General features: G+C 37.7%; 1 protein-coding gene across 2 annotated transcripts in view; it reads right to left on the bottom strand.

The window, feature by feature from the left end:
• Nucleotides 1-26,489, bottom strand: part of SYNE1 (spectrin repeat containing nuclear envelope protein 1) — a 446,717-nt gene that overhangs the window by 316,197 nt on the left and 104,031 nt on the right. Inside the window, exons 5-14 of one of the 2 annotated variants that reach the window (XM_066372972.1) lie at nucleotides 21,630-21,713; nucleotides 16,347-16,367; nucleotides 15,788-15,880; nucleotides 14,757-14,935; nucleotides 12,309-12,505; nucleotides 9,668-9,777; nucleotides 7,559-7,609; nucleotides 4,584-4,691; nucleotides 1,901-2,038; nucleotides 213-377 (exon numbers count right to left, since the gene is read on the bottom strand). In XM_066372972.1, the coding sequence (XP_066229069.1) occupies nucleotides 213-377; nucleotides 1,901-2,038; nucleotides 4,584-4,691; nucleotides 7,559-7,609; nucleotides 9,668-9,777; nucleotides 12,309-12,505; nucleotides 14,757-14,935; nucleotides 15,788-15,880; nucleotides 16,347-16,367; nucleotides 21,630-21,713 (1,146 nt within the window). The remainder of the gene's footprint in view (nucleotides 1-212; nucleotides 378-1,900; nucleotides 2,039-4,583; nucleotides 4,692-7,558; nucleotides 7,610-9,667; nucleotides 9,778-12,308; nucleotides 12,506-14,756; nucleotides 14,936-15,787; nucleotides 15,881-16,346; nucleotides 16,368-21,629; nucleotides 21,714-26,489) is intronic. The other variant, XM_066372973.1, reaches the window with a different exon arrangement.

Below are 26,489 nucleotides of genomic sequence, written 5' to 3'. Positions count from 1 at the left end.
CCCAGCTCCTCGGGAGGCTAAGGCGGGAGGATCGCTTGAGCCCAGGAGCTCTGGGCTGTAGTGCGCTATGCCGATCGGGTGTTTGCACTAAGTTCTGCATCAAGATGGTGACCGCCCAGGAGAGGGGGACCACCAGGTTGCCTAAGGAGGGGTGAACCAGTCCAGGTCGGAAAAGAGCGGCATGCTGGAAGGTGGCCTGATCAGAATCTTACCTTGTGCTGCTCAAGTTTCCGTTGTATGGTGTTGGCCGTTTCCTCGTGGACCTGCTGAATGGCTATTTCCTCCCGCAGGGCCACCTCTGCTCTGTAGAGCCAGGCGCCTATGGTGCCCAGAGGGGCAGGAAGAGATTTATCAAGCTGTATATGCCAATCAAAGAGCTGAAATACAAAAGTAGAAGAATAGAATTATCTCTTAAGACAGAGGCAAGTGGCCCTGGCCGGTTGGCTCAGCGGTAGAGCGTCAGCCTGGCGTGCGGGGGACCCGGGGTTCGATTCCCGGCCAGGGCACACAGGAGAAGCGCCCATTTGCTTCTCCACTCCCCCCCTTTCCTTCCTCTCTGTCTCTCTCTTCCCCTTCCGCAGCCAAGGCTCCAATGGAGCAAAGTTGGCCCGGGCTCTGGGGATGGCTCCTTGGCCTCTGCCCCAGGCCCTAGAGTGGCTCTGGTCGCGACAGAGCGACGCCCCGGAGGGGCAGAGCATCGCCCCCTGGTGGGCGTGCCGGGTGGATCCTGGTCGGGCGCATGTGGGAGTCTGTCTGACTGTCTCTCCCCATTTCCAGCTTCAGAAAAAAAAAAAAAAAAAAGACAGAGGCAATTTCTGAAATTCCCTCAAATGATTTTAAAGCCTATATCAGGTTAATTTTATAAATATCAAGTAAGAAATTATCTGTGTTCTGATTGTGATGCTTTGAGAATGGGGAGGAAATCACAATTATAAACAAGTAGGAAGAAACAAAATACATCTTAGACATGGAAAGCTGTTGTAGGGAGCTTAGCCATTTTCTTACAGGAAGAGCACAAAGCACCCCCTGACTGTCAGTGTGGCTCTCGCTGAAAGGGACAAGACTGGGTACAGTGGCCTCCTCGAGACTGCAGGGGCTTGTGCCCCTGCTCATGCGTATCGTCCTGCAGGTGAGAACAGGCCCAGAACCATCAGGGTCATAGACGACAAGTATTCAGGCTTCTTTCTACAATATATAATTTTTGACCATCTCTGCATGTCTTCCACTTTATTCAGTTCTCAAGCACCATTTCCATGCTCGATGAACTGCCAGTAGCATGGGGGTTAAGGTGCTTGGAAACTAAGCTATTCTTTGGTAATGTTTATGGGAAAATAGACTAAAAAATGAAGAAAATAGGGTATGTTCAAGGCAAACAGTCCTATAGTAGTAGAAATGTCAGAGGTTTTGAAGTCATGGTCTTTAAGTTTGCAAAGTATTAATATTAAAGTTACAGAGCAGTTTCCTTGCAGGTTCACAAAAGACCAGATAAGAAGGTATGTGAAATTAGAGAATATAAAAATGAATGTGAATATAGGAAGGTTACTAACTATTGACGAAACAGGATTAGGAAAATGGAGAATTTGTGAAAGCTGCAATTCTAAACAACAACCCAGAGTTTATTTGTGCAAAGTGAGAAGTAACCCAGATGGTCTTCCATGACGTCAGTCTGTCATCTGGTCAATAGTGACATCACGCATAGGGCAGGCAAGGCAGGAAACAGTTGTTATTTAAGCACTTCCATTCACTCAGAGGACAAAGATTCTCCCACAGTTAAAGCCTTTCCTACCTGGGACAGAGGCAGGGGGACCTGGTGCAACATCGCTGTGTAGAAAAGGATGACGGAAAATATTTTTGACTAAATTACGTAAGCCCTAATGAAATGATCTGCAGGGGAACTTACCCTGGAGGACACTCTATCCCAGGACTGTTTGACCAATGCTTGGTCAAGTGACAGTTTACCGTCTCTATGTAATGGTTGGAGTAAATGTTCAATCTGTTTCCTTTTTGTTTCATATTGAGCTCTGAAGTGCTTAAATGACTGAAAGAGGAAAAACAGCAACAACATGGCAATGAGTCAAAAAAAAACCAAAAGCGAAGGAAACTACATTTCCTAAATAACAATCCTTATATTTGGATAACACTCAGTATATGCTGTTGATAATGATAATAACAGATATGATACTAACAGCAGCTACCATTCATCGTGCCCTGACCATGAGCTGGGTCTCACGCTAGGGGCTCTCTGCACGTCTCTCCCCTCCATTTGATATTTAATGAACACATCCTAGAATAGGACTTCATGCACAAAATGAACTGAAATGACCAGTAAGTACACAGTTATGTTAAAGAATATGAGAATGGTCCTACAGAATCTAACAGATAACACATCTAGGAGAATTTTAAGTCTTAGAGTAAACAAACATGCAAATCCACAGGAAGAACACTGGGGCGGGGGTGGTGAATAAATATTTTACCACAATTACCTCCCATTCCTCTAACTAATGTAATTAAAAATAAATACCAAAATATAAAATCAATCTTTAATTTTATTTCACAAAATTCTACCCATGCAAAACCTAAAAAAATACACTGTCGATTAACAAGCTTAGATAGAAAAAATGCTGATGACACAATAAACCCACAAACCCAGGGAGACGTTCCCTATGTTCAGATTTCGGGTGATTGCTAACCCTACTTCACGAAACTGGTTATACTGTTTGGCCTGAAAGGAGCGTTTCTGTTCCGTGCTTTTCCAGTCCTTTGCTTCTCTTTTACAAAATGACTCTGTGCAACAGGTGACTTTATAGCTTGCAATTTAGTTTTTGATCATTTATGCTAAAACTAAAACTCATTCATGGACTAAATAAGTATATTCACTTTGTCTCTGCATTTCTAGTCTCAATTTACTGGTTTAATAACTTTTTTAAATGGTTCTCATCCCAGAAAATTAGTTTTGGGAAAGAAGATTACACTGAATTTCAAAGCTAAAAAAGTATATACTACATATAAGAACATATTTTCCACTTTGCCATGTTCATCAAATATAATGTTGATGGCATCATCCATCTAAATTCAGGCATCCTGTATAGATATAATTATATAAAATCACATATAATGCAATAGCTAAATCTATTCTTATTTGCCATATTGACTCTCTCACATTATGCTACCTTTGTGTAGCAAATATGGTTGAAATGCACTATAGACTAGAATACATTATAGCTTTGCTATTAAAATGCAATGCTATGTTAAATAAGGCGAAATGTCAATGCTACATGGAATAAACCACAACTTAATTGGAAAGCCTATTATATGATTTTGTGTCTTAGAATTGGAAATTGGAAGTCAAAATCCAATGAATAATGGTGTAATGAGACCGGGGAAACAATAATCACTCTGGACTCAAGCCAAATGCAATCGTGTTGAACAAGGCAGGTCATGGTAGAAATGGATTCCATTAATGGGCCCACTCCAAATGTTCATGGTGTAATCCTTTATTCAGTTCAGCTTATTTTAAAGTAATTTTCAGTTTGGCATCTGTAAAGCCAGGAGCCGCCATCATGGCCATTCACATGCAGGTCCGCATTGGATTCGGACAGTCGGTAAAGAAACAACGGAGCCACAAACTGGTGGGCCATAGTCTTTAATTCTAGCTTGCACCCGGCGGGCAAGTAAAAACACACACTGGGCTCCAAAACCCAATCACATTCAGTGCTCACAAAGCCACTGACTTATCTGAGTTTCCTAGAATCAAAGGTTTCTAGCTCACCAGCCTTATTCTCCTCAGTTCCCCATCTCCTTCCTTATCCCAAATACAAACTCTACACAAACTGGCATCTCACTCAGCACTCCACCATCTTGGCTGCTTCTCCTGGCCTCCTCCACGTGGCTTTTCTCTGCTCTCCTCTGCTCTCTCTTCTAATGATAATCTCAGGAACCAAGAGCGCAAGCTCCCGCTCCTTCCCTATTTTATAGTGTAGAAATCCAAACTCTTAATCCAATATACAAAATAGGGAAGTCTCTAATACAAAGTCACTTCTCTGAGGCATGATTGGATTGTACCACCCCACATCAATAAAGGGTGGGAAAGGCTTAATCCCAAAACCAAGCCCCAGGCTACAAGGATTCTCAACACACATTAATATCACCTGGGCAACAGCCTCACGTGGGCAGCGCCTATTTTTAACAAAGTGAGCATAATACATTTTATCTGCCCAACAGCATCAGTGTCTTTTTTTTTTTTTTTTGGTGGATTTGTTGTTGTTATGTGACATCTGTAAAATCATAAGTTGTATAAAAAAATAACTAGATGTTTGTGTTCTAGGTCATTTATAAGACTCTGAGTTCTGGAAAATTCATGAAGTCTCAGCCTTGCATATACAGTATAAGCCCATAAAATTTAAAATGACATATTTACATGGAAATACAATTATTAAAGTACATGCAAACAAGATAATGAACATTATTTTTTTTACAGACTATTGTCATTAATGTCATTTGAAAGATTAAACATAGATTAAATGATACATACGGATATGACTCATGAAAAGCTTTTAAAAATTGAAATTTGTTTCATACATTACCTGATATTTATCCTGCAGATTTGACTCTGTCACCTGTGCCCTTGTCAAATCTTTTTCAAATTGTTCTATCCAAACTTTCACTTCCTTCAGAATCAGCCTGTCTTCTCTCTAGAAACCATCAGGCATTACAATTTTATTAGTAACTACTGTGCCTTTGTGTAATTGCTGATTAACACCTGACTGATCCTAGAATAGACTTAACATTTAATAAGTTTCAATTCTCTCAGAAAATTATTCTCCTACCCTCACCCCTTAGGGAAAGTAAAAATACAAAAGTTAATTCTGTAAAAATACTATCTTAATAATCTTTGAAGACTGAAATTATCTTTTTCTGCCTCAAAAAGAAATCCCTCATTTAATTAAGAAAATACCTGCAAGAAAGGAATGTCCTAAATTAAAAATCACTCAGAGTCACGGCTGGAATGGGAGTAGAAATCTCAATCCCAGGCCATTGGCAACCCAGAGGACTATTCTAGGTGAGATTAATCTTGACCAAATTCAAGAAGGTACAGTCACAATAACATCAGAATACTTGTGTATATTATTGGAAAATATTATTCAGTGTTATAAGCTCCATATGAACAGAAAACACACGTATCCGTGTGGTATTTCTAGACCCTGGCAACATGGCACCAATAAGATTTTACTAAATGAATTTATATGCTGAATAAATTCATCTAGGACACCACTCTCATCTCAAAAATGAAAACAACAAAAGAATTGGAGATTTACATGTTGTTTCCACAAATACCAAGAGCCGTTCTAACATCGAATTAGTAAAACTATTCTAATTTTTCATCAAGATTTCTTATCTGGTATGAATGCCAAAGTAATCGTAAACAGATTTAGCATGATTTTTTTGGGCACCTACAGATAGCTTTCAATTACAGCATCTCACTGGATGATCCCAGCCCTGTGCCAGAAATAACAGTGTCTCTGTTGACAGGAGAAGGGATGGAGTAGAGGGCGTGGCTACAGAGGCAGGCAAAGGTGGTTAGAAATTCTGGTTCTGACGTGGTTTCACTCTGGGATCTGGGCACATCTTTTTGTTTGTTTGTTTGCTTGCTTGCTTTATTCTTAACCTCTGCACTGTTGTACCTTCATCTGAGGAGTCATCACACACCCTTTCCATGGTTTGGGAACAACAGAGATAATCTCTGTAACACACCCACTACGGAGACTGCTACACAACACTATCAAGCTTCATGCCCTCTCTCGCTTTCCAGTCTTGCAAAGGCAACCGTCCTCTGCATGGAACATTTCCCCTGGATCATGCCTCCCTCAGAGCTCAGCTCAGCTCAGCCTGCTCGGAGCCAGAAGCTACCTTCTAACCCAGAAGTCTCTGGTAGTGGCCCTCAAACTTTCCGCGCACTAGAATCACCGGAGAGCTTGTGAAAACAGATGGCTGGGCACCGCCCTCCAACTTTCGGGCTCAGTAAGTCTAGGGCGGAGGCTGAGAATTCGTATCTCTAACAAGTTTCCAGATGAATTTGATGTTGCTGGTCCAGGTGCCATATTTTGAGAACACTTCTCTATGATCCCATAACAACCTGAGCTTCAATAGTCACTCCAAATGCACTATATTTTATCATCCACTAAACTGTCTCTTTTTCCTCTCTATATTAACTCGTGTATCTTTTCTACTCCAGCCTAACACAGTGTCAGTATTACTCAATATGTAACTGAAATAAATGAGGGACTGGTAACACAGTGAATTAGAGAAACAAATGGAATGGGAGCCCAAGACTCCGAAGCTTCAGCTCCCTGATGGTGGCTCTTCTGAATGAACAGTGTATGTGATCAAGACACAGGCTTTATTATTGGTTGACTTTCATGTTTATAAAAGCGCTAATTATACATTCTTATGAGCCTAGAGGAACAAAATGCTCTTGGTCTACCAGAAATAAAAATTAATTTAAAGCCCTGGCCGGTTGGCTCAGCGGTAGAGCGTCGGCCTAGCGTGCGGAGGACCCGGGTTCGATTCCCGGCCAGGGCACACAGGAGAAGCGCCCATTTGCTTCTCCACCCCTCCGCCGCACTTTCCTCTCTGTCTCTTCCCCTCCCGCAGCCAAGGCTCCATTGGAGCAAAGATGGCCCGGGCGCTGGGGATGGCTCTGTGGCCTCTGCCCCAGGCGCTAGAGCGGCTCTGGTCGCAATACGGCGACGCCCAGGATGGGCAGAGCATCGCCCGCTGGTGGGCAGAGCGTCGCCCCATGGTGGGCGTGCCGGGTGGATCCCGGTCGGACGCATGCGGGAGTCTGTCTGACTGTCTCTCCCCGTTTCCAGCTTCAGAAAAATGGGAAAAAAAAAAAAAAATTAATTTAACATCAGGTCTGAAATAAGTTACTTCTGATATTCTATTGTAATGTTGCCATAAAGTCAATTGTCTTGGCAGGTCCTTCAGCTCAAGTTTAGGTGACATATAAAAAATGATGAGAAAACTACAGTACAGGGTAGCTTGGATATGGGAAACACGTCATAATCATTAACTCCACAAATATTTTTGAGTACTTATATGTCACAAACTTTGACTAAACCATGTGACCCAATATTGCGCAGAAGAGATGTGATTAACTCAGGATTATAAATTAACTGAATATTTCCTATTTCAATTAATGACTCCTATTTAATTATTTAAAATATAAAACTTAAACTTTATTTTTATTTTCCATTTCAAACATAATAAAAACAAACACTGTCACTGCAAATTATCCCTTGTATTAGTGCTATTATTAAAAAGGATTAATTGATGTCATCATATAATTAAAGATTAGTAAGAAAGTTCATGGGAGTGGCTTAGACTGTAACTACAATTTATGTTATTTGCTCTAATGGGAAGGAAAAGGAAATAACAGAATTAAGGTATTAAAGGAAATGTGTAAATAAAGACAAATACATGCAAAGGAATGGCTAACAAACTATGGAATGTAGGATGTTTGAAAGAGGTCACTGATTCAAGATTACTTAAATCTTACCTTAAGATTTTGGATATAATTTGCAAAACATGGGAAACCTGGAAATATTTCCTAACAATATGAAAAGATAATGTATAGAAACATAATAAAAATCAGGGACAAAAATTATATAGAAAACAAGAAAAAAAGCAATGGAAAAGTATCTGTCTATAAATTAATTGATAATAATTTTAAGGTGGTCAGTGTTTCCTTCCTAGCCAGGAACAAAAAAGTTTTCCTGAAACTATAGTTTTTAAGAAACTTCTTTAGCTCTATCAAATGCTGCATTAGCTTCATCCAAGCAACCTAGGAAACACCACTAACTATAGTTTTGCTTAATTCTTTTATGAAGCTACTGATTTCTATTGCAATGTCTTTTCCTATCTGAAAACTTTGGGCTATGTTACCCTGGCCTTTTTCTTCCTTAAACCTGAGATGATGTTTTTTAGAAAACCTGTTTTTATTATTATTTTTTGTTTTCCCTGTTGCTCATCATTATAATCTCAAACTGCCCTGAAAACTCTAGATGAGAGTAAGCAGTTAAGATGGAGAGATAGCATTGAACACATTTTGAAAATTCCATTCATTACTTTCTCTAGTGCCATTTTTGCCTTATAACTAATTATAAATATAGCAGTAAATCCATCTTTGTATAATAAAAAATATCACTTTTAATAAATTAGGAATATGCTAATATCCACTGTTGTTAAAGATGTGAGGAGTGAGTGGGGAGTGGGACCAGGAAATCCGGCTTTCTGGTGTGCTGGCTAGAGAATAAAATGGGACAAACTCTCCTACAAGAGATTTGAAAAAACATTTTAAAAAATCATCAAAAGTCTGTAGATTCTTTAGCCTAGGAAGTACATTTCTAAGAAATAACTGTAGGCCCTAGCCAATTGGCTCAGAGTGGAGCATCAGCCCAGTGTGTGGAGTTCTGGGTTCGATTCCTGGCCAGGGCACACAGGAGAAGCGTCCATTTGCTTCTCCACCCTTCCTCCTCTCCTTCCTTTCTATCTCTCTCTTGCCCCCCCCCACCCCCACAACCAAGGCTCCAGTGGAGCAAAGTTGGCCCTGGGCGCTGAGGACAGCTCCATGGCCTTCACCTCAGGTGCTAAAATGGCTCCTACTGCAACAAAGCAATGCGCTAGATGGGCCGAGCATCACCCCCTGGTGGGCATGCCAGGTGGATCCCAGTCAGGCACATATGGGAGTCTGTCTGACTGCCTCCCTGCTTCTAACTTTGGAAAAATAAAAATTAAAAAACCTGTAAAAACACTGTTTTACTGCAAAATTGTTTATAGAAGCATTGCTTATATCAGCAAAAAACTAAAACAATTCTAAAGATTAAGATTGAATAAATAAATTACTGTGCATATATAGGATCACCTGGGGAGAATGAGAGGAACAATTTTGTACAATGAAAAGAAAATTTTAAATTGTATGTATATTATGATTCTATTTTTGTTAAAATATAATGTTTTTCTATATACACATAGAAAAATGTTTGGAACTCACACTAAGACATTATTTTTTTTTCTAGAATACATTCTCTCTAGAAGATCAAATAGAGATCCTTTCTTTCTTTCTTTCTTTCTTCCAATTTTAGTTATTTATTACAATTAGCATATGTCATTTGAGCAGTATGAAAAATACAAATGTTATTTAAACTATTAAAAGGCTAAAAATATCTAACCACAGTGAATAATCAGAACTTTTACAAATTTGCCTGTGTGATGTAAGCAGCAATTTATTTAATAAAACCTAAAAGTCAAAATTAGTTTTCATCAAATTGAGAAGAACAAGGGGACTCAAGATCTAGACGCACAAATGATGGGACGAATATGAAATTGCTTTTATCCTTAAATTACTAAAATGGAGTATCCCAACACTGATATCTTTCCCAACTTATGCAGCACTTTCTATTAATAACGCTTTCTCTGCCATAGGCAGAGTACAAATCAGAGAACTCATTCCCTCTAATCACTTCCCAGATCGGTGATATCTATTCTTCACTCTGTAGCTCTCATATTAGAATGCATTACAATTTAATATTTTGGAAACAGCATGCTTAAAAACCTGTGTCACAGCAATCGGGCGCACAGCAATACTTGGAGTAAAACGAATACTTACATCATTCTCTAGCCCATCAGGGCCTGCATTGTGGATGTCAGGATAATATTTCAGGAACTGGGCTACATAGGTCATAATAGACTTCTCATCCGGCTTATCCACATCAACATCTGGAGACACCAATAACAAGTGTAAATAAATTCATTCACAACAATTAGATTATAACAATATAAGCTCTGAAATCTAGCCAACATACCAAAGACACAGTCCTAAATGCAGAAGGAAAACAGAATTGATGTTTGAGATTTGTGTGTGTGTATAGGAGGGACAAATGTAGTCTGAACAATACATGGTAGAAATTTTATAATTTATAAAAATGACATTTTAACTAAGAACATTTAGGAAAGTAGTACCTATTTTATTTAAATCTCAACATGAACTGATTAAAAACCTGAGATTCTATCCTGCTATTCAGGCATTTTGTCTTGTTAATAAAATACAAACAATATGTAAATTTCAGAACTGCAGTGAGTGGGTGGTATTTAAAACAAGGTGTGGCACTGAGTAACAAGTGACTACATAGCCTGTATAACTACGTATGGCCAAATATAGACCCCTCTGAACCCCATCAGTTTTGCTTTAGAAAAGAGCAAGATGCCTTAAGTTTAATTCCTTTTTAAGCCTTTCCATCGTGAAGCATACTCTCTAAATTACCGTACTTTGAACTTTGAATTCTGTTTTGAGGGAGACACAGAACCTGAAAAGATTTCAATCATTGTCATTTTCAGTTTATTAATGTTTACCTAATAAAATGAGTAAAAATCAGGCAAATATGTTTATATAAATTTAATAATTATACATGAGGGTAAGACTATGTAAATAAAAGATGTTGACTTTGGGTGATGGGTATACAACATAATCAAATGTCAAAGGACCTGGCGATGTTTTCTCTGAATCTATGTACTCTAATGAATCAATGTCACCGCATTAAAATTGTTAAATAAAAATAAATAAATAAAGGCTTTTAATTATGCTTTTTAAAGGCAACAAAAAAGTGATACTATTGTGATTACAAATATAAAATATGTACTTTTAGAGTTAAAAAGAAAAAAAAACAACAGAAAACATCAAAACTCAAAATATAAAACTGCCCTAATATTTTATAATGTTCCTTGTGCTTTGAGAAATAATTTCTAAGGACTATCAGGATAGGATATAAAAAGTGTTGTAACTCAAATGACTTAAAAAGAAACAAAGATAACGTATTTTGGAATCTGTTAGATGACTCAAAGGTGACTTTAGAAATGACAAGATCACTGATAGATGTAGAAGATGCATGCAAAGAATGAGTAAAACTTTTATGAAATATGAAAGTGGAAAAAATAACATTTAATACATGACTACATGCCTTTATGTATGTAACTAAATCACAAAATGATTACTATAATAGATATTGGTCTATTTAATCTGTATCCCTGAAAGTTTACACACTCAAGTTGACTAAATAACTTTTTGATAGGAAGTTCTCATTAAGAAAATAAAGGGTCCCCTCATATCTGGGACAGCCCTGGATTTGGGAAATTTCATTTTCTGATCATCAAAGGAAATATTACGTCTTTTAGTCTAGTGGGTATAATAAGCTATTTATATTCTCCTCTTATCTCATCTCAGAATAATTTTAGCTCTGGTGTGTCCTCTGAAGTTGAGGGCTGAGATATATGTGTGGCATTCCCATTGGGTTTTTCTGTGCAGAAACAAGGTGGGAGGCTTTGGTTACGTGAGTTTAGGGACCCAAAGCAGGTTCCTAATGTGCTAAGAATCATCAGGCTGCCCCACTCAAAGGAGACTAACCTGGGACCTACCTGTAAGTCTCGATAATTTACTCTTGGAAATACAAGTGTCTCCACTCAGACACTATTTTAGTGCCAGATATGTTCACTCTGAAATTCACCTTTAAAAATAACTTGCTTACACTCTATTTACATTTCTGCATTCATTAATAGCATTTCTGTAATAGCCTACCCAAATAAGAAATTATCTGTGACATTTGAGAAATTCCTTTTGACACTTTTATTTCACTATAACAAATAATTCAATTTGTTCAAGTTCATTCAAGTCATCATAATTATCTTTGGAAGCTTGGAAAAGTTAACTCCATTTCTAAAATGTCTTAACATTCAGTCTTACCAAAAAGTTGACAAACAATTGCAGTGAAAAGTATTAGTCAATCATCTGTGTCATTTTCGTGATTGACAACCAAGACATTGGATGGTTATCAACATTTCCAAGTAATAAGTTAATAATTGACATTTTCAAGATATAATTTTAGATTACTAATAAGCTTGTATTTCTTCCAGATTCTTTGGCGTTATACAAGTTGGGAGTAGTCCCTTTATCCTGTGACTCCACGCCCTCTCAAACACACACTTAGAGAACTTTCATCCCACCCTGAAGTACAATGAGTAAGTACAGTTCACTTTGCTGAGTCACCAGTGTCACGTGTTATTTGGAATAACGGAGCTATATTTTGCTCCCAAATATAGCAGTAAATATTTTTCAAAAAAAAATTAATACAAGAAGATACTATTTATTTGTGCTTTTCTCAAATTTTATGGCCTCACATAGTCTTGAAAATCATCTGTAATTTCTGGGTGTACAATACACAAAACTACCGAGATGAGACAACCATCTGGGAACGTACCTTCGGGATCGAGTAGTCGGGGGATCCCCAGTTCCGTTTCCGCGATACTGAAAGCTTCCTCCAGGTTCTCGCGGTTTGATCTGACTTGCACCCTCTGCAGGTCCACCAGTTCTGGCCGGATAGCATGGATGACGGAATGAAAGGCAACCCCACTTCTCCAGCTCCGCCCGAAGTCCTTCACTTCCACTCCCGTCTGCCTTTGTGAGATAAAAAATAATGTCACATTCTGAATAGATAACATGCATGTTTCTCAAGACCTCATAGAGAATCCAATTCTCTTTAGCAATAAATGACATGTGGTTAACTATATCAGTTAACTGGGTTTTAGAAAAATTGAGCAAAACAATATTTTTAGAGAGTAAGCAAATAAGATGTAGAAATACTGGCTCCCTAATTAGAGATTTCTATATTAGATTTTTTTAGTAGCCAAGATACTCAATTTAAAACATATTTAAAGGAAACTAATTTAGATTAAAACATCTGGTAAAATTATTTTATTGCTGTCACCCTAGTAAAATTAATAAAAAATAAATAAGTAAATAAATAAAAAATAAAAACAAAACAAAAAAACTATATATTTTTATAGGTAATGTTTTTTATAATAATGATAAGAAAACTGTGTTCTATCTACATGCACAGGTTATGATAGACATAATATAATAGATATTAAATGAAATCACATCACTCAATTCTCTTTTTTTACCCTATATTCTCAAAATTTCTGTGAACTATAAAACATATATGGCTGATAAATTAGTGTCAAAAGTAGTAACTGCCCTTAATTTTATTTTGGTAAACTTAAGATTCATTTTAAATTGTGTTTTATCAACATACATTCACTTTGCATAAAATATATTAGCCTAAATATAGCATTATTAGGTCTAATCATTGGCTTCCTAACTAAATATTTAAAAACAATTTTGTAAGACTCCAGTGTTTGTAAAGTAATCTTGAATCTTCTAGTTCTTTCAGGGTTTCTGTCTTTGGTAGTACATATGTCCAGTGGTGGGATTCAGCTGGTTCTCACCAGTTCAGCTGAACCAATACCTAATTTTTTATTGAGTTCGGTAAACTAGTTGTTATAATGGATAATGGCACTTGTAATCAGTGTTCTCTCTAAGGTGGGTGCCTGGGCAGCTGCCCAATGTGGAAATCACAAATTTACATTCCTTACTCTTTTTTAACGTTCATCTGCACAACAGCGTAGTCTAAGCGCCTGTAGTAATGTTCATCCCATCCAGGTGAAAATATTGCAAGTGAGGATGACAATCAAGAAGCAATATGGAAATACCTTAAATAACAGTCTTATTGTTTTTGTCGGTTATTATTTAATATTTTTTCATTAATATTTTAAAACTCCTTATAACCTAGATTTGTGTATCTCTTTTATTGTTCTTATTTATTAAATGCATGAAATAATAGACTACCTTTCAGTATATAGTTTTTTTTATACTTACAACAGTCATTAGGGCAGAGAACTGGTTGTTTAATTATTTGAATCCCACCACTGCATATATCACTGTTTTCATCCAACATACTGGCCAAGATCCACCCAGATCGAGCAGAGTGTTCTGTTACCTATTCACTCATACCTTTGCCTCTGGCTTCATCTTACTTTTCTACCTGTATTTTCCCTTTGTCCTCACAGCTTTTCAAGTTACCTCAAAGTGCTTTTAACAAAATAAGATGAGGTGTAAAGAAATAATTAATAAATGTTGATCATGTAATCACATATTTTCAGATTTTCTTAAACTTGTTTATTGTTTTCAAAAATAAATATATGTGTTTTCCTAAATATTTACTATGTTGAGATAATTCCAAACATTTCAGTACGTTATCTTCTATATTTGCTGAATGCATATGTACACACACAAACTCCTATATTTTTTCATATTAGATCAGAGTAGTAGATGATATCCCTAAAAAGGTCCTATTTTAGTCCAAATCTCTCAGTTGAGAATCTTAGATGCAAAAGTAAACAAAGCTTAGATACATCACTTAAGGAAGGGATGAAGTATGTACAGTTTATGGGCATTTCTGACCTCTAACACCTATTGCTTTAGTTCTTTAAAATAGATCTGCTATACATGTCTTCATTTGTTTGGTTCTATTATTAATTTTGTCCTAAAATACAGTTGTTCTTCTTAGGCAGTTGAAAAGAAGGTATGCAAATGTCAGATATGCTATAACTTAAATGCTTTTATTTCTGAGAGTACCGACGGATAGGAGATGGGGAGTTTTAACTATCTTGTGTTTCTGAAAGCGTTTTGGATTTACTTCTCAAATATTTCAAAGTTGATATTAAAATAGTGACTATCCTCTGGCAACTTGTCAGGTGTTTACTAGTTAGCTCTGGATATTTGCAATCACTGGGAAGTGAACTTAGTGAGAAACTGATAACTCAAATTATTCAAGGGTTTCAAATGGAACCAAACTCTTGGTACTTACTTGGCTGCTGTGTACTGAACCCACTTTAACAAAGCCTTCTTGGCGTTTCCTTGGATCTTGGTGGCCACCTTCCGTTTGCTGGGGGGACTGGCCGTCTCTGAGCTGACCACGCTGTCCAGAGAGGACGTGCTACCGGACAGGGACTGCAGCTGCGGCAGGTTGCTGGTCAGCTCCTCAATCTGCGTGTACGTTAACAGTCGGGAAAACGTAAGAATTATCTTTGCTCCTCTTTCCTCACGTTTCACTTTTCCAACTAAAAATAGTTTTATCTGAACACCTTTAACACTGCTGACAAAACTTGAGTTCTTAAATGGCAGGATTGAGGTCTTACTGCTCTTTGTACTTCCCCCTGCCTCTAAAACTGTATGGAGGTAACTAATATGTAGCAACGAACACGTGTTACATCCCTGTGACTTCATAAATAAAGCTTAGTGGTTATCCTAACCAGAAGTGAAGCCTCATATAAACTACGGACTTCGAGTGATGGTGATGATGTCATTATAAGTTCACCAGATGTAACAAATGAACCACTCTGATCAGGGATTATCATTCTGGGGAGGCTATGCATGTGTGGGTAGGGGGTTAGAGGGGAAATCTCTAACCTTAGGCTCAATTTTGCTATAAACTTAAAACTGCTCTAAAAATATGAAGGCTAGAACTGTTATTCTGGATGGAATGGCAGGTTAACTTCTCCTCTTCATGACTAACAGGAACATAGAATTGTTCCCTTCCAGAGCACAAAGGACAATTTTCTGAACTTCCTGTTCCAATATTTCATCTTCACAGTGTCCTGCCCACTTTTCACCTTGGGTACCTATGCCAGAGTTATTTGAAGAATTCCATGTGTAACACCTTTACTGGGAAGAAGGGGAAATTCTGTTACCAAACACCAATGTGTGTGTGAAGGTCAGATTTCTGCCAGCTGAGAATCAACCCCCAAAGCTATGACAAATGTCAGCATTATTAAAATGTCCACCACTACTTCCCTCCATGACATTATATCAACTGATGAGGGGGCTATGGCACAATACCTGGAAATAGAGAATAATGGTCCACACCAGGCCAAGGACTATTGAGGGTCGACCGTCAGCGATGTCAGTGGAGTTAATGTTGACCAATTTGATCTGTTTAAAAAGAAAAAACTGTACTGGTGATGTACTAGAAGATAATAACGCATTTAATTATGCAATAATTAAGCACCTTAGTAGACACCACTAAGACTTGGTCACGCCCACATAGTGATACACACAAGTGAGTAGGGTAAGCCAAAACAAAAGCAAGCACACGGTGTCAGTGGACATTTCAGAGCATTCATTAGGTGCACACAATAAAATTAACTGCAAAATGAAATTAAAAACTTTAAGTTGAAAAAAATATATGACACCATGCAAAGAATTACCAACAAAATGTCAGACAGGAAAATAAAAAGTTATTCTTTACATTAAGAACTTGACTGGAACTTAAAAGAAACTGTGATCAATAGCTCAAGAAGATGCACTTACTTCAAAGTTTGTTACCAAATAGCATGAAACTTATGTTTTCTTTTACCTATAAAAGTCAGGAGTTAAAAAATCTAAAATTTGTACTAACCGGTGATCCTCTGTACATGGACTGACATGAAAAACAAAGGGAGAAGGTGATATACACACAAAAATAATCTTTGAAAATCAGTGTTGTTTGTTCAAAGGGAATAAAAATGTAGGTAGTGGATTTAGAGCATTATTTGGAGAACACAGCTTAATGAGAAAGGAAAGCCAAGAAATAGTAAAGTGGGAAGAGACTGTCAGGGTTGAATTCCATACTTTTGGGCACTGATAACTACAAGTTATTCAAGACACATGTTAATCTGTCTACAATTGTTTACAAGTATTCATTTTGATGCCTTCCCAGCTTTCAAAAAAGTTATTTCATAAGTCTTAGCAGAATGGATTTTATCTTAGTAAATCTCTATAGAATGCAATTAGAACTGCTCATCATCCTTTTCATGAACCTAAACAAATACAAAAAGTAATAATAAAGTACTTAAACTTACAGATCAAAAATTCTCATGCACAATTTCATGAGCTGCTTTAATAAAAATGATAAAGTTCAGAAGTTTGGAAATGGTTGGCTTTAGTAAAAATTCATCACATACGACCTGGCAGGTTGGCTCAGCCATAGAGTGTCAGCCCGGTGTGTGAAAGTCCTGGGTTTGATTCCCAGCCAGGGCACACAGGAAAAGTGCCCATCTGCTTCTCCACCCTTCCCCCTCTCCTTCCTCTCTCTCTCTCTCTTCCCCTCTTGCAGCCAGGGCTCCATTGGAGCAAAGTTGGCCCGGGTGCTGAGGATGCTTCCATGGTCTCCGCCTCAGGCATTAGAATGGCTCCTACGGAGGCAGAGAAACACTCCAGATGGGCAGAACATCGCCTCCTGGTGGGCATGCCGGGTGGATCCCGGTTGGGCACATGTGGGAGTCTGTCTGACTGCCTCCCTGCTTCTAACTTCAGAAAAATACAAAAATACAAAAATAAAATAAAATACAGATACAAAATTATCCCATAATCACTTTACTCTTGAGTAATTAGTTTAAATTTACTAGTTATATATCCAGAGGGATAGTGCAAAAACCAGAACAGAAATCATTGAAATAATCTGATTCACCTTCATGGGACTTTTTCTCACTGGTAATTTTCATTCATCATGTTCAGAGACTGGAAGAATTTGAGAACTGCCATAGCTTACCAGCTTATGTGTCCACTTGTTTTTACACCTAGCACAGTGTAAAACATATAATATGTTTGTGGAAAATAAGGGACTTCAAGTTTCTTTAACCTTTTATGACAGAACCTATTGTAGTATTTACAATCATTTTGATGACTCTGTTTTACAGCTTCCCCAGAATTTTTCCACACTCATTTTAGTATCCATGAACCACAAGTTTATAATATAACCCAGTAACCATAAAATTACACTCTACCATTTGCATCCTTGGGTTTCAACCACCGACCAAAAATATTCTAAAAAAAATAAGTTATGGGTCCTGGCCGGTTGGCTCAGTGGTAGAGCATCGGCCTGGCATGCGGAAGTCCCCAGTTCGATTCCCGGCCAGGGCACACAGGAGAAGCGCCCATCTGCTTCTCCACCCCTTCCCCTCTCCTTCCTCTCCGTCTCTCTCTTCCCCTCCCGCAGCCAAGGCTTCATTGGAGCAAAGATGGCCCGGGCGCTGGGGATGGCTCCATGGCCTCTGCCTCAGGCGCTAGAATGGCTCTGGTTGGGACAGAACAACGCCCCAGATGGGCAGAGCATCGCCCCCTGGTGGGCAGAGCATCGCCCCCTGGTGGGCGTGCTGGGTGGATCCCGGTCAGGCGCATGCGGGAGTCTGTCTGACTGCCTCTCCGTTTCCAGCTTCAGAAAAAAAAAAAAAAAGTTATGTTGGTGGGGACGTATACTATAGAATCAGGTCTATGATGGTTGTGCTTGCAGTGAGCATGTACAGACGCCTTTTTCTTATCTCATTCCTTAAATCAGGGGTCCCCAAACTTTTTACACAGGGGGCCAGTTCACTGTCCCTCAGACCGTTGGAGTTGGAGGGCCAGACTATAAAAAAAACTATGAACAAATCCCTATTCACACTGCACATATCTTATTTTAAAGTAAAAAAACAAAACAGGAACAAATACAATATTTAAAATAAAGAACAAGTAAATTTAAATCAACAAACTGACCAGTATTTCAATGGGAACTATGGACCTGTTTTTGGCTAATGAGATGGTCAATGTGCTCCTCTCACTGACCACCAATAAAAGAGGTACCTCTTCCGGAAGTGCGGCGGGGGCCGGATAAATGGCCTCAGGGGGCTGCATGTGGCCCGCGGGCCGTAGTTTGGGGACCCCTGCCTTAAATAATATAGTTCAGCAACTACTTACGTATTCTTTACATTCTCAACCCAGCTCTAACTGTACTATGAAGTTAACATATTCAACTTCCTATAAAACCTAATGATCTTTCTCTCAACATGTGGAAAAAATGTTTTTAATCATTATTTTCTCTCCTAAAAACTGTGTTTCTCAACAGGTTTACATAGCACAGGTTTTGTTTGTTTGTTACTCCTTCCCTTTGCAAAATCCTATTAAACTTACCATAAATTCTTAATTGCCTAGCAGGGGGATGGGCAATAGAGAGACATCGAAAGACACTGAAAAAGGTCCAGAAGACAGAAAGAGGGGGGGATCACATTCAGAGAAGGATACCGGACCAGTGGTTCTCAAAGTGAGCTCCTCAGAGCGGCAGCAGACATGTCACCGGGACTTGTTAAGAACACAGACACTGGGACCTCACTTCAGACCCGCTGAACCAGAACCAAGGGCGTGCAGCCCGAGAACCCAGTTTAAAAAGATCTCCAGGTGACTCTGATGCACATCAGGGTTTTAGAACTCTGGACTTGCTCATTGTACTTGGCTCACATAATCTGGAAAATTTTGATTCTGCAAGCCACAGACCAGTATGGATTGAGTTGTGTATTCCCTGAATTTATATGTTGAAGCCCTAACTCACAATGTGACTGTATTTGGAGGTAGGGCCTTCAAAGAGGCAATTAAGGTTACATGAGGTTGTACAGGTAGGGTCCCCGAATCACAAAATGCTACATCTAAGAGGACTGATACAACCATTTTGGAAGGAAATAAAGCAATGCCTAACAAAACTATGTACACACTTACCTTTTGACCCAGCAATCACACTTCTGAGAATTTACCCAGAAAATGTGCTTCCAATAATATGAAAGTGTACAGTTATTAACTGTATCATTGTTTCTGTGTGAATGTGAATAGTATTTGAAACAACCTAAAGGCTCATTCATAGGAGAACAGTTAAATAAACCCTGGCATATCCAGACCATAGAATACTATGCAGCTGTGAAGATGAATGAGGAAGGCCTCCGTGAACTGATTTGGATGATTTTCAGGACATGCTGTTAAATTTTAAAAGCCAGGTGCAGGGCTGCATCTACAGTACACCACATCACGTAAAAAAGTAGGTAGTCTATGAGGCTGCATCTGCTCATCTGTGCAAAAGAAATACAGGCACGGTAAATGAGCAACTGGAGAGACTAGCTACCTAGCAGTGTGAGAGGGAGTGAGAAGGATGGAAATGACAGAGGAGTTGTAAAGATAAAGGAGTGGTACTTCTCTAAATATTACTTTTACCCTTAGAATCATAATAATGATCTCATCCCCCTCCCCCTCAAAAAAAATTAGTTACCTAGTGTGTGTATGTGTGATGGGGGGGAGGGTTATCCAAAATGAAATAATAACTATTTCAAATGAATGACATAATCACACTAAAAGGAAAGGGAAGAAGGAAGTAACCTCAGTCAATCCGGCAGTCTTTTGACTGGATATTGCAATGCTAACGACCAAGAGAACAGCACACAAATGCTGTCCTCTGCTTAGCAAGTCTGTTTCCCACGGGGTATGGGTTAGCAATACTGCAACTATTTTCTGTGCACACGAGGCCTGAAAAATAAGTATATTGTCGATGAGAGTCAGATTCTCCTTGTAAGAGAGAGCAGAAACAAACAAGCATGGAACGCTGGAATAAACTATGTGGCATTGAATTGAAATCAGAAGTGTCAGTTTGAACTAATGGCTTATACACACAAATATAGGAGAGAGTGTGTGAGAGAGAGTTTAGTAAACATATTTTCTAGATCTGTCTGTTGAGAGGGCCTAGGAGCAATGAAACCTCAGTAGCAAGAAGCATACCTAGCACCCTAAGTTTGGCTTCTAAATGCCATCTGCTAATAAAAGGGTCAAAGCTTCCACAGAGAAGTGGTTGATTCTAGGGTTGGGGATGGGAAAATATAGGATAAGAGTTAGTTTGAAGAAACTTCTAATGGCCAACAATTTAAACAAAATAATAATAATGGTATTGTATTACATAGTATTAAATATTATTAAAACCATAGAATAAAATAGAAATTCATGAGTTTATGCTGAAATAAATAATTGAATAAATAAATGGAGGGAAACAGGAAATCTTTTCTTATGGTACAATTTCCATTAATACATGTAGAAGGAACGAGGGAAAAATAATATTAACATTAGACAAACAGTAAAAATTACTGAAGGCTAGCAATGCTAAAATTAGTGAGCAAAGATTAAGAATAAACAGATTAGCATTATTTTAATTATTTCCCCTAAATTGTTTCACAATTATAATATAAAGAGAAAATAATAATTTTACCATAAAAGAAACACAACAAATGACTTTCCCATTGATCAAGATGAACATGACCAGCAATAGGACTTATCAGTATCCTGTACCCACTAGTAGGATGCACAGAAAAGAAAACAATATCACTTCCTTGGTATTTTTGAAAAATATATATAAATTTTTAATATAATCATGAAATTGAGACATGGTCTTCAAAATAACTGACCAGAAGTTATCAAAAGTTATGAAAGACAAGGAAAAAATGAGAAACAGTTGTGGAGTAAAAGAGACAAAGGATCAAATGCAAGGTGTGTTCTTGACTGTCTCCTGAACAGAAATAAGACATTGGAGGAAAATCAAATGAAATTAGACTGATGTCTATGCTTTAGTTAACAGTATCAGATAAACTTGAATTTCCACATTTTGATAATTATACTCTGGATACATCCATGTATTTATTATACATGCGATCTTAACCTTAGAGGAAGCTGAACGAAGTGTACACAGGAAATCTTTGTACCCATTTCTGCCACTTTTCTGTAAATCCAAGATTATTTTCATAGTCATATTGCATGTGTGTAAAGAGTACATGAAGTGCTTTCGCTCTACAGCCAGTGCTGAATACATCTGATCCCGATCCCACACCTCCTTCTTCAGTTGTGTGGGTTTTGTTTCTCTTACCTTCCTTCCTTCAAGGAACTTGAGTGCAGTGCCGATGTTAGCCACCGCGTGGATTCGCTTCATACGGCGTCCTTGTTCACAGGGCTGTGAGAGAAGAGGAACAGACCAAAGTGCGCACATTAAAAAGATAGTTAAAGAACCTATTTCAGTGGATTTAAATATACTTGAAGAAGAATACTCAAGAACAACCAGCATTAGTCAATTTCTGTAAAGGTTAGCAAATGCACAAAGGGCATTCATTATCCACACAGCACCTTGAAAATAGGCCAGTTTACTCAATAAAGGCGTTCATTCTCAGTCCATCTGTTAATGCATTTGCCTTTCACGTATCTTTATGTCTTAGAGCAGAAATTCACAAAAGCCCGGTGTTGTCTACGGAGAGAGTCACTCCTATAAGTTAAGAAAAATATGTATGTGAAAAGGACTCCTGCTTCATGTGTGAGGGCACAGGGTATACAGGAAATCTCTGTACTTTTCTCTTAATTTTTTTGTAAACCTAAAACTGCTGTAAAAATATAAAGTCTTTTAAAAAAAGAACTCTGGCTCACTCATCGTTGTTTTTCAATTATACTAACAGGAAAGGCTATCGACAATATTATAACATTTCTCAGTTTGGATGACCAAAATACATGGAGCATACGAGCCAAGGTTAAAAAGTAGGAATATGAGAACGAAAATATTATTTACACAACAGAATGTTCTGGTTACCTGCATTCGAGTTACTAGAATTCATCGCGTGCTTTCTATGTACCACGAAGTTGATGTTAAAATTCAAAATAATTTCAGTGAGGTAGGTAGCATTAGCCTCCTCTACACCGGCAGGATCTAAGTGGATAACTGTGGTGAAGAAATTTCTCCATGACTGCTGAGCTGGAAACTGATTTCTCTGTGACACCCAGACCCTAAATAATATCCCATGAAAGCTCCAAACTGAGTATCTTTTACTTTCCAATTATAGTGTACCAGGGGGTAAATTTTTATGATATGATTTAAAATATTTAAATAGGACATGTTCTTCAAAACTTTTTTGCTTTTATTTGTTCTTTACTTGGGAACCTCTGTTATACACCACATAGTCCTATCATTGGTCCATACACGGCCTGTTTAGTTATTTAATTATTTTCTATAATGTAAAAAGTAACTATGAACCTGCCAGGATCCAGAAATGGAGTCCAAGGGCCAGACCCCTGAATACCACCATCGTCCATTCATCTGTCTACCTTCCTACATCCGTGGTAACCATCACACTAAATCCAGTTCCAGGCTTTCCTTTAATATAAATTCATTTCACTTATTTGCATTCTTAGAAAGAATATTTATTTTAGTTTTTAACGTTGCATAATGGGTATTATCACTGCATTAATTTTCAAGACTTATTTTTCCACATAATATTTCATTCCTAAGAGTCATCTATGTTGTTGCCTGTCACTGTATGTCATCTGTTTTGACAGCTATATTATGTGCCATGTACCCTCTCTCCTTTCTAAGTGAATGTGGGTTATTTTGGGGTTCTGTCTGTTTGACCCACACTGACAGATCATTCTTGCACGCCTCCCCTTTGGTACAAGTACAAAGAGTTTCTCTTGGATGCATATCTAAGAGTGGAATGGCTGGCTGCTGGCTTTTGAACTTCAAAGTGTTCACATGACTTTTCCCACTTGTTAGGAATATAAGAACGACCTCATGGATGCATATGCTGTTCAATACATGATCGTGACAGATACTTAAACACATTGTTTTTCAGTTGAACATACGGAACATGGTTTTTCATTGTGGTCTTCATTTGCATTTCCGTGATCAACAATAATGTGAACATCCCTTTCTCCATTCTTTAATAACATATCCTTTTGTTAAATGTCATATCTTCCACCGAGATTTCCCTTTGGGTCATTTTCCTTTTATTTATTGAAGATGTACTTCATATATTCTTAATATAATCTTTCATTAATGCTGTCACTACAGAGATTGTGATTATCTTTGACCAATTTTTCATTTCTTTGTCACTCACTTTCTTTAAAGGTTTTTGATTCAAAACCATTTCTAATTTCAATATTAGTCAAGTACAGCAATCTTTTATAGGCAATATTTTACGTCTTACTATTTTTCTCTATCCTGTTGTCTCAGAGATATTCACCTATATTTTTCTCTAAGAGTTTAAAGTGTTTTTGCCATTAGGTCCTTAACCATTTGTTTTAAATTTTGTATAGGCCATGCAATAAGGATCTGACTTCATATTTTTCTGTGAGGATAAACTTTTTTGTGGTTCCACTTATCGAACAGTCTCTCCCTCTCCATGCTAGAGCTGACATCTACCTCTGACATACACTAAAGTTCCAATCATTCCTTGGTCAGTTTCTGGACTCTAGTGCATTTGCCAATATGTGCATCCCTGTGCCAATACCACACTGTCTTTGGTGACATTATATCATTGTAAGTCCTACAATCTCGTAGACAAATAGTTTCTCTCTGTCTTTCTTCTTTGGATACATTCTGGCTAAGTGAGCAAGATATAAACATTAATCATATTTTCCCATCTCATATTTGCATCCATGTTTATATAAGTTAACCTTCCTGACCTAATACAACAATCCTACCTACTAGGCTACATACTCTTTGAGGGTTCTGATCATATCTCATTCAGCTTTGTTTTCCTTAGATGGCATAAGGTGGTAAGTAGCTTCTTTTTAATAAAATTCCAGAATTATTAGCTAAGTGAATAGTCACTTAAATAATGGCAAACCCAGTTGCAGACTTGAGTTCTACCTTAAATATATGATTTGTGGCTAATAAATTTGCCTGGTGAATATGCAGTGGTCTTTGATACTCCAGATGTAGGAGGGTACATTATGCACTTTTAAGTGGATTTTAGACTTCTTTTGAATATAAAGTATTATAAAAGTTTTTAAAAATACTAAATATAACATTAACAAAATGGATAAGAAATGTTTATCTGCTTCTATTATTTCTATTTATTAATAACAATTCTTCACATTTTAAAAAAATTTAAGAGTAAAATGAAATTTAGTGTTCTTATGTTTATGTGTATTTAAAGACATAATTACTGGTCTAAAGAATTTAAATTTGAAGAATAAGTGTTCTACAACATTAGTCTATATCAAAAGATATAGAAAAATTGAAGAATAATAATTTAAAAATTCCCCAGTACTTTAAATAATATCATATACATGAGCATGACAATAGGTTATTAAAGCAGAGTAGGATATTGAGATTTAATCCTTCCCTTGAGGTGCTGGCAACAAACCACGTATTAAGCCATTTGGACACATTTCCCAGATGATCATGGTAAGAGGCAGATTCCTGGGTTAAGTGTAGTGTTTTTAATAGAGCTTTACCTGTGAGATGATTACAGCTCTCGAGCAGTTTAATACTCCTCTGGGCAATGCTCTTTCCCACATTCTCCCTTTGAGAGCTCTAAAAGAATGCCTAGGATACTCATTCCTCAATGAGGCTTTCCATCTTGATGTGGTCCTTTGAGCCTTAATGTATACATGTTCAAAATTTAAATAACCATTCCCAAGACTTATTTATCATTTCTGAGTAACTCACTTGTGAAAATCAGATTCTTGAAGGGCTCAATATAAATAATAATAAAGGTTATATCCGAAACTGTCCTTCCACGTCTCAGCTGTCCTACTTGTTAAATGGGAAAGCTAGAGATTCGTTTTGAAATTGATCCTAGCTTCAAGAGTCTATAATTTTAACTATGTCTGAATGAGTGGGATGCTTATACAGGAGTAGGATTCTTATGTCAAAAATACACATTTCTTCTAGAATCATTTAGCTTGGCAAGTAAATGCCCATGAATGTTTCTAGATACCGGTGGCCAAGTACAATAGTAGAATTATATTGACACTTAGAATAATATACTTCTTAAATACACTCATTTGATTTGTAATGACATTTCCTTCAACCTTCTAGGAAATAGTTTAATTCAGGAGGATATATAAAGATGATCAGTTATATTTGGCCATCAAGGGAGTATATACTGCAATTAAAATGACTCTTACATACTAATGCTAACCCAACTTATTTAATTCATGCATATGTCTGGTCCATTTAAAGATAAGATATGTCTGTATCTTCCAACTCTACTGTTTACGTGTCTCGTTCAATCTTCCCCAAAGCAGAGCCTGAGATAAGGTCTTGCCTGCGTGTAGTTTATTAGGGAGATGATCCCATGTCACAGGAGTGAGGATTCGTGCAAAGTGAAATAGAGATGGAGAAGAGCCAACAAACGTGTCCTCTTGAGGAGTTCACTATTGGAAACTGGGCTCTGTCCTTCTGGGGATCTCATTGGGCACTCTACAAGACCTATAAAATGTGCCTCAGAACCATTCCTCCTCCAAATGCCAGGCTGGAGCATTCATTCATGGATTCCCTTTGCCATTGGTTGCGGGTCCTTTGGGATATTAACTCTTCTATACCTGAGGGCTGTCTGGTGCAATGTGTAGCTTCGATAAGCCTTAATGGCAGAATCGCATAGATATGCTACCAGGCCTTCAGATCAAATGTTGGTCAGAAGGTATTAGTAATGTCCACCACTGTGTGGCTGAAATGAGACATGAGCAGAGATGGCATCCTGGGCACAGAAAGCATCTATTACAGTAAGAATTAAGTTAGATAAATGATTTACACAAAATTATTATCAGTCGTATTTTTCAAAAAATACCTTCTTCCAAAAGCTATTATGAAGACTCCTTTCATAAAATTACCTAGAAATTTATGTTCAGGCAAAAGCAATTAAAAAAAAATTAATCTATTCAAGTAGTAATGATAGTGTAGCTCTTGTCAAGATGCAGTAAAGAAAGAAATAAGTTCTGCCAATTTTGGGCCCTGTGT

The sequence above is a fragment of the Saccopteryx leptura genome, chromosome 3 (genome assembly GCF_036850995.1).
Source record: "Saccopteryx leptura isolate mSacLep1 chromosome 3, mSacLep1_pri_phased_curated, whole genome shotgun sequence".
Taxonomy (NCBI): Eukaryota; Metazoa; Chordata; class Mammalia; order Chiroptera; family Emballonuridae; genus Saccopteryx; species Saccopteryx leptura.
The sequence above is the reverse complement of the archived record's forward strand: the minus strand, read 5'-3'. Positions and strand labels throughout refer to the sequence as shown.